This window comes from Chanodichthys erythropterus, chromosome 14 (assembly GCF_024489055.1).
Source record: "Chanodichthys erythropterus isolate Z2021 chromosome 14, ASM2448905v1, whole genome shotgun sequence".
NCBI classification, from domain to species: Eukaryota; Metazoa; Chordata; class Actinopteri; order Cypriniformes; family Xenocyprididae; genus Chanodichthys; species Chanodichthys erythropterus.
In genome coordinates, this window is record NC_090234.1 from 19,946,198 (window position 1) to 19,965,387 (window position 19,190).

General features: G+C 37.7%; 1 protein-coding gene across 1 annotated transcript in view; it reads right to left on the reverse strand.

The window, feature by feature from the left end:
- ube2e3 (ubiquitin-conjugating enzyme E2E 3 (UBC4/5 homolog, yeast)) overlaps nt 1–18,907 on the reverse strand; it is a 52,272-nt gene extending 33,365 nt beyond the window's left edge. The window contains exons 1-3 of the mRNA XM_067408599.1: nt 18,756–18,907; nt 16,962–17,168; nt 15,929–15,979 (exon numbers count right to left, since the gene is read on the reverse strand). Of these exons, the coding sequence (XP_067264700.1) occupies nt 15,929–15,979; nt 16,962–17,161 (251 nt within the window). The 5' untranslated portion in view covers nt 17,162–17,168; nt 18,756–18,907. The remainder of the gene's footprint in view (nt 1–15,928; nt 15,980–16,961; nt 17,169–18,755) is intronic.
- Nucleotides 18,908–19,190: the final 283 nt, after the last annotated feature.

Below are 19,190 nucleotides of genomic sequence, written 5' to 3' on the forward strand. Positions count from 1 at the left end.
CGTTCCAGACTTTTGTTCATCTTTGGAACACAAATGAAGATATTTATAATACACAACAACCAATGAGGTTTATTATCGTATGTTTCTACGGCATTTTGGAGCTTCTGCAAGAACCAATGAGGTTTATGGTTGCGCATCAAGCAAGTACGGTTGAGCTTCCATTTATGTCGCTTGATCTCTGTTTATGGGATCTGATGACAATTTTCATATTTGGGTGAAATATTCTGTGAATATATCAAAGTGCAAAAAGGTTTATTTCAATAAGATTTATTACTATATGCTATTTAAACATATAGTCTGCATGTTCAACATCTCTATGTGAATGAGTGACACGGTTTCATCTACTACACATTACTTAAGCATGTGTGACTCTTGTGTTGCTTTCAGCGTCTACTATCTCAATATATGAGGACACTCCACATGAACATCATCTCCAGAGCTGGAATCCAGAAAAATGAAAACAGAAAAACAGAATTTGGAAGAAAATAAAACAGATTTGGGGAAAAAATAAAGCAGATTTCATACAGCCCTATTTAAAACAGGTCAGCAAAACCCTCACTCTCGCATACAGATGATACAACACGCCTTTACACATTCTGACAAATCTGTGAAACACAGAATGTGTGAACACAACCGTACTAACAGATGTATAGGGCAGCACAGTTGATGCATGGTGCCAGAGAACAAGCCTAGTGTGTGTGTGTGTGTGCGTTTGAAATAAAATGTTCTGGTTATCACAGTCACAGTGTGAGGTGCAATGGGGTGGTTATCTAAAGACCAGGCCAAACGGTCGAGCCACGACATGACTCTCCTGTCTTATCAGCTGCGGGTGATGGAGCGATGGCCCTCAGCGGTGTGGGGGTGGGGGAGGATCATGCACCATTAACGGGCAGTGCGGACACAAGAATCCAACAGACATGTCTAGCTTATGTACACATGCATGCTTTGGACATCCAATGTTAGAATGGTGCTACATTTGCATTTTCAGCAGGGGTTTGACGTACAAAACTACTGTTTTAAAAATCAGCTAGTATAGATTATTAAGTAATTAATAAAGTTTCAAGAAAATAAATATTCACAAAAATGTATCCAAAAATACAGTTGAGTCAAAATTCCATAGGAAATGAATACGGGTCAATTTGACCCCCAGTTTATGCAGTTTTGGGGTAGTGACACAGAAATTAATTTTTTGCCCATCCTATGACCAAGAAATATGAAAACGGCACTGATGCAAGTTAGAAACAACTTGAAAAATTTATGGAATATCAACTAAATTAATAATTTAATTGATAAAATATATAAAAAATAAAAAATAACAGCATGCCGGGTCAATTTGACCCCCTTGTGCATTCTAGGGCTAAAACTGGTGTTCAAAAAATTATTAGAAGGGGCTCCAAACTCTTTTAAATTTGGCTTCTTTACCCTTAAAAATGTTTCTTTTCCACTGCAATGCATGACGACATGCACCAAAAAATACAAAAACAAAATGATGCAAATAAAAAAACCCTAGAAAAAAAATGACTAGTTCTAGCAGTAAATATGACTGGATTAGATCACATTTAAAATGATTAATAAACAACATGCTTGTGATTGCATATCAGTTAATAATGGTTTTCACATTTTTTGATTGATGAATATCTGTTTCCAGTTTTTTGTGAATACTGGATTAAGATTTTATAGAAAAACAAACTAAGGAGAGAAAAATTAACAATAAAGACGTTTCCAAGAAATATCCAGTTCTGGAAAGCACTTTTTTAAACTCCCATGACTGTGGGAACTTTGTGTACTGTAAATTCAATCACTCATCTAATCTTTTTTAAGATATTGCCTCAACTTTAGAAAATCAGATGACAAGCGCATGATTTTCTTCTTCAGCCTTGGTGTGTGATATTCCGTCCCCACTTTTACTTCAAGAAAATTAAGTACATTACCAGCAAACCAAGGCTTCAAGCGCTCTGATAAGTGATTATCACAGTGAGGGCAGAACATTCTAAAAAAATAACAGCTTCAACAAAGAGCAGTCAAAGCACTAACACCGATCTGCAGAAATAAACAGGCCAGCCTCCTCAGGCAGTCTCAGAGAGAGAGGGGCACTGGATATCGCTGACTGTGGATAGATGCGGCTCAGACCATTTCGCCTTTGTGAGCGCTGACACAATAGGAGTAACGTCTGCAGTTCCAGTCAAAGGAAATGACTGCCCTACCATTCCCTTTATCAAGCACAAAAGACTCAGATTACACAAAAACCAACCGAACTATTGCAAAAAACGTCAAAAAAAAAGTAGAATTCTTCACCATTCTACCCATTTATTTTAATAACATGCTAAGGAATATGACATACTTGTCAAAGCACTGGACTGTCAGCATGCCTAACGGAAATATGCAGACCTTTTGCGGTGATTTTGAGGGAAAATATGCAGAGTTCTGTGGATAGGATTTAAATATGGTAAAATATGTTAAACAGATCAGTATGTACTACACTGTCCCTTATTGATAGCTGAAAGCATAATAAATTAGCCAAAGTAGAAAAACAAAACACATACTCATTTGTAAGTCACTTTGCATAAGTGAATCTGCTAAATGAATAAGCGTGAATGTAAAAAAAAAAACACCTTGAGATGTGATGTAATGGCCATCTGAATGTGCGTGGCTTTAGCAGGGATGGATTTAAAAAAAAAATTTGTTTTGTTTTTTTAAAGCTGCAGTCCATAACATTTTTTTGTTTAAAAATGATCTAAAAATATTTTTTTTAAACAAGTACATAACCAGCCAGTGTTCAAAACTATCTCCTTACCTTAGCCCGCTTCACAACAGTAAGCTTGTAATAATGTTTTATAATTCGAGTGGTACTGGTAGTTTTCTGCAGGAAATTCGTGCATTTGTCTTTGCGTCATGTCTGCTTACATAAAGAAGGAGTCCCAGCTAGTAGGCTATACGCTTGTGGATGCTGCAGGTGGCGGATCATTTACAGCCTTTTCTCACAGCAGCTGGAATAATTAAACATTATTTTTATGGCAGACTGTATGATATGACAAATGGACAATTAGAGATTAGACTGTAAAGAAATTGAGTTAAAGATAATGCACCCTAAATACACAGTCACGCAATGCTGATGTTAACAATTTGAGAACAAAGTATTATAATAATAATTTGCACAGTTTGACATAATATGAGCTAAGCAATCGTTAGATTTAATCATCATTGTAGCGTTATTTATTGTAATGCTTTTTTTTCTCAGTTGATCAGAACAAAAGAGGCAGATGTGTTACATAATTCAGATGACATTTTCCAGTGAAAATTCTTATTTTGGTCATACTTCCAAGACTACAATCTGTGATTCCGAAGTACCTGCACAGCATCCACTGGTGCGGTGACTGACAGCCACACATTCACCTCAAAGCATTAGATTTATCCGCACTGAGGAGCCGTGCCGATGCACAACCCACGTAAAGATGAATTTCCGCAAATAACTGCAATTGCAGGTTTTGACCAGAGACGGCGACAAAGAGGCAAAACATACAGACTGCAGCTTTAAATAGAATTTTGCCCAGCATGCTATCAGCATGTCAATTAAACCTAAACAAAAAAAGATCAAATAAAACATTTGTAAAACAACTGATATGTGAAATACATCACATATAAGTGAACCAGGATATTCTGTAGGGGAAAAAATGATTTTATGCACCAAGCTATTTGGCTATTAGTTAAAATTATCCACTAGCCTAGAAGAGGTGGAAAGAGAGAAAATCACAATCTGATAAAAGATTAAAAAGAGAACATTTTTCATTGAAATAACGATTCATTCACAGAAAGACCAGAAACGTGCATTAAGAACATAAATGGGGTCAATTTGTGTGTTGACTTCAATTTACCACCTCCTTGAGCATTACTGTACTGTTTCGTGTGAAAGACGGGTGTCTTGTGACGGCTGCGAGGCTGTCCGCAGGACATTCTCTGACACAACAGCAATAAAAAAAAGCCCCACAGTGAATCTGACAGCTGGACCAGAGCCAGGGCATGATAAACGCCGTCACTGTCACAAGCCTGTAATAAATGTGAGCTTCACCGAAGGAAAGCTAAAAAGAGTGATACAGAGAGAGACAGAGAAGAAAGAAAGCGGGTTAAGGAAGACCCCCTGAGAAAACTAGGCGTTGCTGAAGGGCTACCTTTCAATTTAGACAAAGGGTTGCTGAGCATTGAATACATTTGCAGGATTTTTTAGTGTACAAACTGCCTGCGGAGAGTCTGACCCATGTGTAATAGCGCTGAGAGCACCATCAGCACAGGCTACGAGAGAACCCAGGCCATAATTGGCGACGTGATTGCTTTCTCTGATTCATGAGTATGCATCAGATCTCAATTACACAATCTTGCCAAGAGTCCTCTTTAAATATTTACTCAGAGCATCTCAGCACGCAGGCCCTGGACTTGCATCGTGCGCCGCTTCCATTCATTGTCCTTGTGCGTCTTTATTCAGGCATAATGAAGGGGAGTTACTGCAGCAGTCTGCAATAATAACGACGATGATGGTATGTTATGCCGTACAGCCTGCAAAGTTCCTGAACCTTACAATCGTAATGAGTCTCTTCATTAGTCTAAACACCGTAACTGTGGGACTCAACTCGTTTAAACTGTGTTTCTGTGTTGCAGTGTAAGGGCAGATATAAAAATAAAATTGCTTTCTGTTCTAATCTACCGTCTAGTTTTTCAGGCCATAAATTTAATATTATTGTTCCAATATTTGCAGAGCAGAACAAAAAGACAGTCTGTGAAATCTACAGCAGTGGCCAGAATTAAAAATCAATAAAGAAAACAAGCCAAACAACACTTCCAGGTCAATAGATGAATCCATCTACAGTGGACAGCTTGGTTCTGATAGCAAGTGTAAAAAACCTTATTAGGTGTAATATAGCCGAAATCAGTATCCTACATCATGGTAATGGTATATATCCATATAACTTGAAATATATTCAAATAAAAAACTATTTAATAATGCTTACTTTTGGGATAATCTAGTGAATTAAATATTTTTTACAAATAAAAAGGTACTCATATATTATAATTTTTAGCTGTTTTACAACAAGACTGAACAAACGCTAACGTTAAGGGTGCTCCAGTCAATGATTTTTGGAGACAGGAAGCAGTATCAGCCAATACCGATCACCGATGACATTACAAATTTGTATTTTGAATTTCATTTTGAAAAATGGGAGGAATTCCCCCCTTAGGTGACACTTTTGTGGGGGACTTTTTATTTTAAGTGGAGTGGGGATTTTTTAAAAACATTTTTCAATATTACATTACAATTACCTTACCTAAACGTTTGATCATACAATGCATTTTTGTTTTTACAATGGGGAAATTTTGTTGCACAATCGCTTAAACACAGCACAAGCCTGATTTCAAACTTTAAATTTACAAAAAAAAAGACAGTCAGTAATAAAATAAGAACAAATTACAAGCAGTAGCACAAAATAAGAACAATAAAATAAAGATACAAATGAAATAAAAAGTGCTTTAAGGTAACTTTTTTTTATCAGGTAGGTCTTTTTTGTTTGATTAACATTAATGATACAGACAGCAGCAGTTTTTTAGTCTGCTGTAGGGCTGGGCAGTATATCGAGTTTGTACAATATATCTATATATATATTTATATATGATAAGGAATGAGGCAATATTGTTTATATTGATATACATTAAAGTGCATGATACAATTTGTATTAAAGGTTCCCTAGAATCAAAAATTTAATTTACCTCAGCATAGTTGAATAACAAGAGTTCAGTACATGGAAAAGACATACGTTGAGTTTCAAACTCCATTGTTTCCTACTTCTTATATAAATCTCATTTGTATAAAAGACCTCTGAAAAACAGGCGAATCTCAACATAACACCGACTGTTACGTAACAGTCGGGATCATTAATATGTACGCCCCCAATATTTGCATATGCCAGCTCATGTTCAAGGCATTACACAAGGGCAGCCAGTATTAATGTCTGGATCTGTGCACAGCTGAATCATCAGACTAGGTAAGCAAGCAAGGACAACAGCGAAAAATAGCAGATGGAGCGATAATAACTGACATGATCCATGATAACATGATATTTTTAGTGATATTTGTAAATTGTCTATCTAAATGTTTCGTTAGCATTGTTGCTAATGTACTGTTAAATGTGGTTAAAGTTACCATCGTTTCTTACTGTATTCACGGAGACAAGAGCCGTCACTATTTTCATTTTTAAACACTTGCAGTCTGTACAATTCATAAACACAACTTCATTATTTGTAAATCTCTCCAACGGTGTAGCATTAGCCCGTTAGCCACAGAGCATATATAACCTCAAACTCATTCAGAATCAAATGTAAACATCCAAATAAATACTATACTCACAGGAATCGATGCATGCATGCAGCATGAATGACAAACATCTTGTAAAGATCCATTTGAGGGTTATATTAGCTGTGTGAACTTTGTTTATGCACTGTATAACTGCACTTATAGTCGAGAGCTCGGGAGGGCAGGGAGAGAGATTTAAAGGGGCTGCGCAGCATGAATCGGTGAATAGTTAATGATGCCTCAAAATAGGCAGTTAAAAAAATTTATTAAAAAAAATCTATGGGGTATTTTGAGCTGAAACTTCACAGACACATTCAGGGGACACCTTAGACTTATATTACATCTTTTGAAAAGACGTTACTTTAAACATGAGGCATGCATTAAAATAACTCGTAAGATTTAGTAGGGTAGGGTAGAATGGGGGAAAACGCCCCCCCTTGTTGTTAAATGCCCTCTTGGCAAAAATTAAATTTTTGTTAAAAATCTAATAACATAAAAACTCTGGACAGTGCTGACTCACTCTGTTTGTGAAATTACGTCTCACAGAAAGTTTTCAAATGACTGATTTGTCAAAGGTTATTTAATAAAGATAAAGTCTCTGAGATTGACAAATTGAGAGATCGCTGATTGAGTCATTAGAAGCGATTACAAACCAATAACGGTCGGTAGCCGATCAATCGGAGCACCCCTAGCCAACAGTCCTGCCAGTATATCTGCCTGACTACCTGGTTCACACAATGGTGAGACTGTACACCAATGATGCAGAGGTTTTAAGTAAAAAGGGTTTGTTGAGATTCAATTAAAACCTGAAATTAAAACAGCATAGTAAATGATATAGCACACCAATATAGCACACTCCTTATTAAGTAAAGAGAACAAAAAGAAAGACAGAAATCCCAGAGCAGATTGTCTACAGCGGGTGTTTCAAACTGTTGCATCAGCACTGTGTTAAACACCTTCATCCAGGGCTGCTGACATGTTCAACAAGTCGAATATTGTGTCACTGTAGCCACAGGTCACATAAACTCAACTGAGACAGAAAAAAAACCCAAAAAAAAACACCACAACAGAGGCATGGAAGCTCAATTCTCAATTGAGAGAGCTTGGATAATGAGGGCCAATATGGCAACTCATTACTCTGAGGAACTCTATTAAAGAAAAAGACAGAAAATTCCACTTTTAATGCTCTTAACAGCACAAACACACTAGGGCTGGTCCATACACAATATTTACTGTATATCCAATACATGTATAAATCAACCAACATTGTGATTATTTTATTGTGATTTTTATTTGCCTACTCAGTTTCCTAAAAACCACATCAGTAAGCTAGATTCACAGCTGTTTCTTGGTCACAGCCGACAACTCAACTATAGCAAGTATGAGAGCATTAAAACATTTTAATATTGTCTTTGATTTAAACCTCAGCAGCAAAAATGCAGAGTGCAATGAATCAGTTATTTTGCAATGTTTGCTTCAATGAATCAGTTCCATGATTCACAAGAGTCATCATAAAATAAAGTTCACAGAAGACTTTTACATGCTTTGGAATACCTGCCTTGATAAGCTATATCGGATATTAAAACAGCAGAAAAATATTAAGATATTTTTATAGCTATATAGCCTAGTCCTAACACACACTTCAGGGATGAACACGGCTGAGCAGACGTACTCTAACACACCGAGCAAGCTCATATCAAAGCAGCTTACTTCCTCAAACATACACACTCTGGTTATTAAGAGCCTTAGGGGAATTATTTACAACTCGTACAAATGTGACAATTCAAACAGTAAACCACTGCTGAAGTTACACAGCAGTCGTTGAGTCTATAAACAAATGCGCTTTCATCCGCAAGTAGCTTCGCTGGGACTATAGCGCGAGATCATTTTTTGTTTTCTTTTTGCACTGCTTCCTCTTTCTGCATTTTCAGCATGGACGCAAGGCTTCAATAGCACTCATCATTCATCTTTAGAGGCGATTTGAGTTTTACTGTTTATTTTTATGAAGACATGCAAATTTGTGCCGGGAAGCAGTCGGCCTCTCGCTCCAAGGCATGAATTTTAATAGATTGCTTAAAAACTCATTGAGCGCTCTCCACATCACTGTTAAAAATCTGCTTCTTAGGAAGAATCTAGCTGTAAATCACAGCGACAGGGCAAGTAGCTGGACAGAGATTTGAAGGAAAATGCAGAAAGTCAGGCAGCACCTGAAGCATCTGAATGCATCTCTGGATAAGTGAATCACCATAAACATTTTCCCCTTTAGTCATGCTGGAACACATCATTTCAAACACGTTAGCATAACTGCATCTGCCTAAACACTTATTACAACGGCAGCGTGAAACCAGTGACAAAAGCGCAGTTTACCCTATCTATCTCTGATGAAGAGCTGACAGAAATACCAGAGCACTGCCTGATTAAAATAATATCTCAGCTAAAAATTTGTCTCAAGGCGGCTGTATACTGTGCACACGAGTCTAGCTGTTTTTGAACATCCAATTGGCTAGAATAAATAGGGGTGGGAATTTTTAAGCACCTCATGGTCTGACTTTTTTTCTTACCAACTCTGAATATCAAATGGATTTGAGCAAATAACTTACAAGTAATTTATTAAATAATTACAAAATAATAAAAAAAATAAAATAAATCAAAACAATTGTATGTTAAGAATGAACATATTTGCATAATGCCAGCCTAAGATCTTCATTGGCTGCCCATGAACAATGTCTACTTTGACCCGCCCTCAAATACCAAAGTTGTAGCAGAGGCCTGGAAGAGTTTGGTTCATGATGTCGACATGTCGTGAAAACGCTGTTTTTTTTGCAAATTCACTTTGCATTAGGGCTGCACGATATATAGCGATTTATCGCAAATTTTATCGCATGCGTTTGGCAAATGCTACGATTATTTTATGCGCAGCTTGTCAGAGCTGTACGGCTCTGTGATCAATAGTAAAATCTTCATCTGAAAGCCAGAGGGCGCTCTTGAGCAGAAACTCCAAATATCTCCTGCCGCAGAAGTAGATAACACGTCATTGCAGGAAATCATACTATCGCTGTAGCTGAATAAACAGAAGATTGAAACGTTTTTGATATGAAGCCACATCATCTCACAAAAGGATGCTCAACTGTCGTTATGAAGTGAGTTTGGAGTATAAACATGTTATTAAATGTCTTTCGTTGGACAAGATGTTAATAAATGCTTCTCACGTCTGGAAAGATTTTTGACGCGTGTTGCTTTTTCAAATATACATTATAAGTGACTTAAACTCGCATTGCTTTAAGATGGATTAGCATTTGGAGCCATACTTCATTGACAAGCTGTGCATAAAAAATAAATAAAATAAATCACAGCCTTTGCAATTTCATATTTGCACTAAGAATTGCATTTAAGCATGATTTCAATGTTATTTTTCGTATCGTGATAAATCCTGCGGCCCTACTTTGCATGCACTTCCAAAGGATGAGGATAAGGACTAGGACTCAAAAAGATTGACACCATTGTTACTGTTTGTATCACTGTGTATCAAGTGCTGAGGAAGACTTCGGAGCTGAAATTCAGATATGGCAATGGATGTTTTGTTCTCGACATGTGCTGTATGCGGTAGACCAATAACAACAGACTGAGCCATCTGACCAATCAGAGCAGAGTAGGCTCGCAGAAAGGAGGGGTTTAGAGAGACTGGATCTTTTATCGAACCGCTTCAGACAATGTTAGAAAAGAGGTGACGCTGCAATGTACAGTACTGTGCAAAAATCTTAGGCATGTCAGTATTTTCACCCCCCAAAAAAGATTATAAGCCAGTTATTTATATGCTTTTGCTGTAGTGTGTCAGTAGGAAATATCAGTTCACATTTCCAAACATTCATTTTGCCGGTTTGGTCAGTTTCTTCAAGCGCCTTGGAGACACGGCCACAGTTCTTCTGGATTTAGTTTGTCTCAGTTTCATCTATTTCATCATGTAATCACAGACAGACTCGATGATGGCGAGATCAGATCTCAGTGTGGAGCACCGGCTCTTTTCAAGGCTCCTTGTGTATTCAAAAATCTCACTGGATTATTACAATTAATGGCAAAATTAATGTTTGGAAATGTAAACTGATATTTCCTACTGACACACTACCGCAAAAGATATAAATAACTGGCTTAAACCCTTTTTTGGGGGGTGAAAATACTGACGTGCCCAAGGCTTTTGCACAGTACTGTATATTATGAGCAAATTAAAATGCTTTTTGACCTTGGATGCATAAAAACCTATTGTAGGAGACCTCCAAAACTAAAATACGAACTTTCAAAATAGCATTAAATAAGCATCCTTCATAAATCTATCAGTATAAGTGAGTTTTGTGTATTGAATATATACTGCATTCCAAACAGCTTACCTTCATAGAGCATTTAGAAGAGAAGACACTGAAATATCAGCAGGTAAAGCTGCAGATTGTCATGCAAAACTGCACAGCGCATATCCTGTGCAATTCTGAAGTTTCATTATCATTGAAGACAGAATCGTGATGCAATGGAGAATCAATTTTTTTCTCCCAGACCCAATAATAAATGCGTAATTTCAGTCTGTTCCTCGCTCATAAGAGTTGAAATATAGTGCATGAGTCATATGGACTATATGATGTGTTTTTTTCGGCACTTCACTGTATTGTAAAAAAAAAAATGCTTAAAAAATGTCAACTTTTAAGAAAAATTACAGCATACACAAAGGTTTGAAATGACACGAGGATGAGAAAATGATAGAATATTAATTTCATTCAAGTAGTGAAGCACAGACCTACCGTAAGAAATAAACCCAGAGCCATACGAAAGCCAAGTAATATGTGATATGTTTCCACAGATACTATGTGATGTGGCACATAACCAACAAATCAGTATAATATGTCAGCCTCCAGGTAAACTGTGCTCAAGGGAAATGCTGTCTGAGAAAAGAGCCAGTGAGGGAGCTAATGATGAACGTTACGGGATAAACATCTCAGTGTGCTGAACTGTGTGGCTGCACAGATCCGACCATGAAAAGCCACCAAATCCCTGCATTGTCAATTACCATTATCAGCATCTCTGGCTCACGGCTCCAAGCTGCTGAACTGATCTCACGGCTGGCAGAGCGCACGCTGTGCTGTGCCCTCTCAAAAAAAAGCATGGCATATTCGTTTCTGAACATTTGCACTAAGGAACAGTTCATCCCCCAAAAAATTAAATTCTGTGTTCTTTTACTTTACCAAACCAATAAGACATTCTTTCTTCAGTGGAACACAAGAGGGGACAATTACAAATAACTCTACTTTGTTAAACATCAAATCTGGATTTCTAGATAAATTAAAGAATGAAACGGTCAAAAGTGAGTCAAAATGTAATGAATCTCATGCATAAATGCATTCATTTTATGCTTCACGTCACGCTGGCTAAACTGTGCTGAATAGCAGCACACTGTTATCCAGGTCAAGTACTGAATTTTTGTAAAAAGAAAATCATACCACCATGGTAAATTTTTGAACCCTGGTGTGCAGTATCAGTAGTGCAGGAACTGTCAACCGAGCCGAGACCAGTTGCTGGAGGTGTTTTTGTCATGACGTTGGATCAAATGAATGTGCTGTATTCAATGCCTGCTTTTGGACATTGGACTTGCACTCAGCTTTATCTGATGTTGGGTAACTGAGACACTCTAGCACTCTCCTTGACTGCAAAATTAACAAAAAGCAACAAGGCCAAATGCATTTGTTTCCCAGCAGGTATTAGATTTTTTGGAGGATTCAGATTCCACATAAATTCTACATTTACAGCCTCATTGTACAACAATGATTTAAATATAACACATCAACCAATGTGGATTTTTCGATGCCAAAAACTGTGGCCAATATATAGACTACTGTTCAAAAGTATGGGGTCGGAATGGTCATTTTTAATGTTTTTGAAAGAAGTCTATTATGCTCACCAAGGCTTAATCTACACTCAAGAAAAATGGTTCGAAACCATACCAAACTAGGGTTCTTCGGGTTGTAACGATAGCAGAACCCTTTTTGGTGCTAAATAGAACTCTTCAATAAGGTTCCATAAAGAACCATGCTTTGAAAGTGCTATATAGGACCTTAATGATGTTATACAGTGCCCTCCACGAATATTGGCACTCTTATTAAATATGAGCAAAGGCGGCTGTAAAAATAAATCTGCATTGTTTATCCTTTTGATCTTTCATTCAAAAAATTCACAAAAATCAAACCTTTCATTGAAGTAAAACAAATGAAAGTGGGGGGAAACTCACATTATGAAATAAATGTTTTTTCTCCAATACATGTTGGCCATAATTATTGGCACCCCTAGAAATTATTATGAGTAAAATATCTCTGAAGTATATTCACATTCACATTTAAATTTTTTAGCACACCAGGGTGATCATAAACATGAAATTGTCCAGCCCTGACTTCCTGTTCCACAGGAGTATAAACATGAGGAAACACAAAGGCCAAATTCCCGTAATCATCACAATGAGTAAAACCAAAGAATATAGTTCTGATGTGCAGCAAAAGATTGTTGAGCTTCACAAAATAGAAAATGGCTATAAGAAAATAGCTGAAGCATTGAAAATCCCCATTTCCACTATCAGGGCAATAATTTAGAAGTTCCATTCAACTAAAGATGTTACAAATCTTCCTGGAAGAGGACGTATGTCTATAGTGTTCTAATGCACAGTAAGGAGGAAAGTGGACAAAGACTCTCAAATGATCACAGCTGGAGAATTGCAGAAATTAGTTGAGTCTTGAGTCTCAGAAAGCCTAAAAAAAAAATTACCAAACAGCACGTACATCTCCACAAATTGTTTGGGAGGGTTTCCAGAAAAATCCTCTTCGCTCATCCAAAAACAAACTACAGCATATTCAGTTGTCAGACACGACTGGAACTTCAAAAGGGACGAGCTTCTATGGTCAGATGAAACTAAAAAAATAGCTTTTTGGCAGCAAACCCACCAGATGGGTTTGGTGCACACATGGATAAAAAGTACCCCATGCCCACGGTTAAATATACTGCTGGATCTTTAATGTTATGGGCCTATTTTTCTGCTGGAGGTCCTGGACATCTTGTTCAGATACATGGCATATTGGATTCTATCAAATACCAAAAGATAAAAAATCTAAACCTGACTGCTTCTGTCGTGATTGGATCTTTCATCGGGACAATGATCCAAAACAAACATCAAGACCAACACAAAAATTTGTCACTGAGCACAAAATGAAGCTTCTGCCACGGCCATCTCAGTCCCCTGACCTGAACCCTAAAGAAAATGAGTGGAGTGAACTGAAGAGAAGAAGCACCAACATGGAGCTGGAATCTGAAGGATCTGGAGAGATTCTGTATGAAGGAATGGTCTCTGATCTCTTGTCGGGTGTTCTTCAAACTCATCAGGCATCAAAGAAGAAGACTCACAGCTGTTATCTTGAGAAAAGGACGTTGCAATAATTGGGTGCCAATAATTGTGGCCAACATGAACTAGAGAAAAACATTTATTTCATAATGAGCTTTTCCCCCATTTTCAATTGTTTTGAATAGAATGAAAGATCAAAAGGATAAACAATGCAGATTTATTTTCACAGCCACCTTTGCTCATATTTACTAAGGGTGCCAATATTAGTGGAGGGCACTGTAAATAACCTTTTTATTAATAGTTTATTTTTATTAATATTAGTACATTAGTATTTTTACAGTTACAGTGTTTCTCTTCTGTTTGTTTAATGTAAAAACTATGTTTATGAAGGCCAAAATTAGCAAAAATGGACAGTATGTGAGCCCTTTTAAAAGTGATATAAAGTCATGTGGCTGGGTATGTTTATGCATAAAGTAATAATTTAAAAACAAAACGGATCATAATATCATTCAATATATCTGATACCTAGTGGAGAAGATAAGTATCCTTAACTGAACAGAGCTGCTCACACTTCAATTCAATTCACATTTCTTTGTATAGCACTTTTCACGATACATATCGTTTCAAAGCAGCTTTACAGAGAATGCATGTCAACATTACAATTTAGAGAATATCGGAGGTGTCTGTCCAATGTATGTGGTTTCAGAAATGTACATATAATCATGCAGTTAGCTAACAAAGTAATAATTTAGGCAATTTAATTTACAATCACTGTTAGCGATTGTAAATTAACACTTACATGTTCTGTTAAACTAAAAAGATAAAAGTAATGACTGGTAGGAAACCAGTAACAACTTAAAAGTTGAAATTTATAGATATTTTAAGAAGGAAATAGGCTAATTTATCTGTTGACTGCTAAGCTCCAGAAAATCAGTAATGACGTGGCTTTGACAGTTGCAGATTTGAAAAACAAATAGGTGGGAGAAAAAGAACTCTAAGCACAAAGAACCATTTCAGCATAAAAAGGGTTCTTCAAGACGATACGGTTCTAAAAAGAACTGTTACTACATATAAAAGAACCATCTTTTTTTAAATGTAATTTGATCCTGTGATGATAAAGCTGAATTTTCAGCATCATTACTCCAGTCTTCAGTGTCACATGATCACTCATAAATCACTCTATTATGCTGATGCGATGAAACATTTCTTGATTTTCTTTTCCAGGATTCATTGATGAATAGAAAGTGTAAAAGAATAGCATTTATTTGAAATAGCGAATCCGTTTATAATACCACAACATATTTCTGTCCCTTTTGATCAATTTAATACATCTTTGCTGTATAAAAAGTATTAATTTATTACTGGCCCCAAACATTTGAATGGCGTTTAAATTTAATTTAACTAAGCAACTAAGATGTACACATGCATTTAAAAGTCAAGTGTGCCATTTCTGTGCCAAACAGTTTTCTGCCAAATGTACAGCTGACAACCAATGCTGATAATCTCAAAATGATCAGTATAAGTCTTTCACTAAAATATGATCCCAATAAATGCAATCTCACACTATCAAACTACCTCAGATAGAGCCAACACATGACACAACATCTATAAAATCTTGTTTGAGAGGCATAAATCAATAAGCATAAATCCTTGCCAATATTACAGAAAGCCAAAACACATTTCTATTATAGAATTTTAAAAATATTACCAACCAGAGGATACTCTTCTAATAAAAACCCACCTAATGAAAGGACTTTAAAACACCAAAAAACAATGAGAAAACTGCTGTCCTTCAAAGCAGAAAAAAAAAAGAGCAACAGAGCAGATTTTAAAAGCTCCCTCGTCTTGTTCTGGCATCTCTAGGTCAGCTCATTAAAACAGATGGGGGTTCAGCAGTAAGTTCAGCATGAGGATGTGAAATCAAAGCCATATGCTATGGAGCAGCATCTGCCATATTATTAAAAACAAAACGGCACCAAGACCACAGGAACATCAGTAACAATAATGCTTGGGAAAAAAAAAAAAAAAAAAAAAAAAACCCACTATCCTTCCTAACTCTTTGAAGCCAAGAAGCAAAATGCCACATCCGCCCTGAGTGAGTCCATCATTTTAAAAGCAGTCTAAAAACTCCAACAGTTGGTACTAAAAGTCAATTCTTTCCTACAGCGATCCTTTTCAAACCAGCCCATAAAGGAATAAAATATGACAGCATGTATTAAATAACATACCTGCAGTTGGGTGGAGGATCCAGAGTGATTTCTGCAAGCTCTTTCTGGATTCTGCGAGAGGGAAGCGAGGGAGAGGGAGAGAAAAGAGAAAGGGAGAGACGGTGAGAAAGCTGTGAGAATTGCAAGCAGCCAGGGAATTACACTGCCCTCTACCTCTGCTGCGTTTACTGCACGGCTGGCTCTCCCTTCAGCACAGCTAACATGGCTGCTTCCTCTTTGTTCTCGGAGGCATAACCCGAATCCCATAACAGGAAAACTTTGCCGTGCTCGTTTCTGCCTTTCACTCCATTGCACACCGTTGATTTCCACCTCAGCTCAAAGCTCTCGCCCCCTAGCTCGCACCCCACCCCTCGTTGATGCGTTTAAGTCACTTTAAGCACAAAAGATTTTCTTTTAAAGCTTATATGCAAATGAGGCAGAGGGAGGGAGGGGGGTGTGCTTGGGCATATTTGACAAGAGCTTTAATGCACAGCTCGGGTGCTGTTACTAAAGCATTATCAACAGTGTGTAAGGGAACCAGGGCAGGATTTTTGACATTTTCTAAGAATAACTGTTTGATTTGTCATTCCACCCACATCGAGAAAGTCTACAGATTTTTAATGAGCACTGATGTGGATTGATTGGTTAACATTTTTTTTCAGCGGCAAATCCACCTGGCTATGAAACGTACAGGTGGAAGAATTGCTGCATTTGCAAAAGAAAAGCATCTCGGTTCAAACAGAGACTATTTGATTCCTCGCAATAAGTTTATGTCCAAGTTTTGCTGTGCCTCAGAAGAACTTTTTTTTTCCTAAGTGTTCTTCTTTGAAATTAAATATAAGCCGATCACACACACATCATACGGTTTCTTTGCTCAGGCAGTTAAGTCATTATCTAAGCTTAGTGATTTTCTTCTCAAGTACGGCACACAAACGCCAAAACTGTTAATTGGCACCTTGCAAAAATAAACTTGAAGCACAAAAAGTGATGATAAAAATGCAGTGTTGACAGAACACATGTAATCCTCAAAACAGATAGCGAATGGCGTCTTTACCTCTTCGCACTGGAGGATAATTTGGCTGTTGTTTTGCTGGACAGTTTGGTGGATTTCTTCTGCTGTTGTGGAGGCGTGGGTTGTTTCCGCTCCTCTTGTTCCTCTGGTTCTGGCACCGGAGGATCTCTCTGATCCGCATCGGAACTACCACTGCTGGTGCTGGGACTTTCATCATCTGACCGTTGTCTTTCACTGGACATTTTCCACCTTTGTAAAGGACAACAAGAGGTCCTGAACCAGGGCTGACTGTGATCACTGAACAGCCTAAAGTTCTTCTCGGGATTTAAGCGAATCTCAAATTTCTTCAGTGGAAACTTAAACCCTAACCCTTAAGTTTCTAAATACAAACAGAAGCTTGCCAGGAGGTGACACAGAAACTTAATTTAGACTAATTCTACAAACAATCAGATTGTCATGGCAAGCTCTTTTAACATTAATTTCTACATCTATATATTTTTTTAAAGATACACTAGTATCTATACCAGTTTCTACAAGTAACACTTCTTTGTTAAAGGTCATAAGTTAGTCAGAATGGCTACTTTAAAGCTCAATTTAAAAATTTGCTAGTAAGATTAAAGATTGGAACGACTAGGAATGACTGGAAAACACAAGTCTCCAAAAAACAAAAAACAAAACAAACAAAAAAAACAATTGGCCTTTCAGGGAAACTGAAGTAGATAATGGAAACTATTTATATAGTTATAAGAAACTAAAGAGTAAGCACAGGTATCTAATGAAAAGGTACAAGTAAAACTTGAAAAGGTACCAGCAACAGCTGGAATGCATACTAGCTGGAAGTGAATAGCTGATCTCAGATTCGCATAGAATTTAATTGCAAAAACATGACACTAGCAATGATGAAATAGTTACTTTTCACTATTGGAATTAATACCAGTAATAAATAAACACTAGAAAGTAGTCACTACTAGTATCTAATGGATTGCTTACACTGATACTTAAAAGTACTACTAGTAAACATTTGTATTCGTTTAAGGAATAAGCGCTAAAACTGCTTGCCCATAAGAGCAACAATCCAAGTGAATCCAATATTTGGACTCTGGAAACACAAGCAAACGTATAGATCAACGGATCCGATCCAATTACATCAAATTGTTGTCATTCTGAAGGACAAAACGTCCACGTTTCCACACGTTAAGCCACATACACACCAACTTAATCCATTAGCGACTGAGCTGATAGTATTTGTAAATAGCGCAGCGACAACATTGTTGCAACCATTATGACGTTTCACATGGATCCGCGATACATTGTATCAGTTTTGCGCTTAATGTTACAAGCTGCAGCGACCATCACACGTTCACAAAACCTTCCTCTGCGAAAACAGCCTTGAGTTTTTTCGCTTTCCATCTGCTGAATAGGTGCAAGTGGCTGAGCTTATGAGACTAAACGAGAAAAACACACGGCTGTTCCAGCAGAATCTATCGCTGAGAAGAAGGAGATTTCAAGAGCTGCAAAGGAAAGCAATAATTGCACCTATTCGCAGCATGTCCACCCCCTTCACTTTAGGAGAACAAGGCGATATCGTGAGCGGATTGCGAGGAAAATTCGAGTCGTTTAACGCACGCCGGGGCGAAAAGATTCAGATTGGATCTTTTAAAATCCTTTGTAAGAGGTTTGTTATGGTAGGAGGCACTCCAGTATCAGCATGGTGTACCAACTGATGCGTGAAGTCAGTTTCGAGCTCCCCTCTCTTCAGACCTGAAAACACTAAGAAAGGACGATGTTACCCCGCCTAATGTGGACTCTACGATACCCTTAGAGCTTCTCCTTTACCTTAGACGCGGTCCTGTCCTGATCTGGGGTGGTTAGGAGTGTTAAAAATCCAGTTGAAATGGAGCCGGGAAGACGACGGGCTCCGGCCGAGCTGTGAACATTGGAGAGTAGGAAGGAGAGGAGGCGCTGCAGTTTTACTCAGAACCGACGGGTGGCGCTGTACAGCGGGTGGACATAAGCGTCTACCGCTTTGGATGGTCTCACACAACGTGAAACTGTATCACCTCACGATATGCTCCACCTGAGCTGGATTTAAAATTGTGACACCATGCGTTTGAAGAAGACAAGAAGACATCACCGGCGGCCGTCGCGTCTCGTGTTGTCGAGAATGAGGGGATGTTGTGGCGTCAGGAGGAAGTTTTGACATGTTGTTGTTGTGAGGGCTCCATGGTGAGAGCAATCAGCTCACGGAAACTTTGAGCGTGGGTGAGAAGT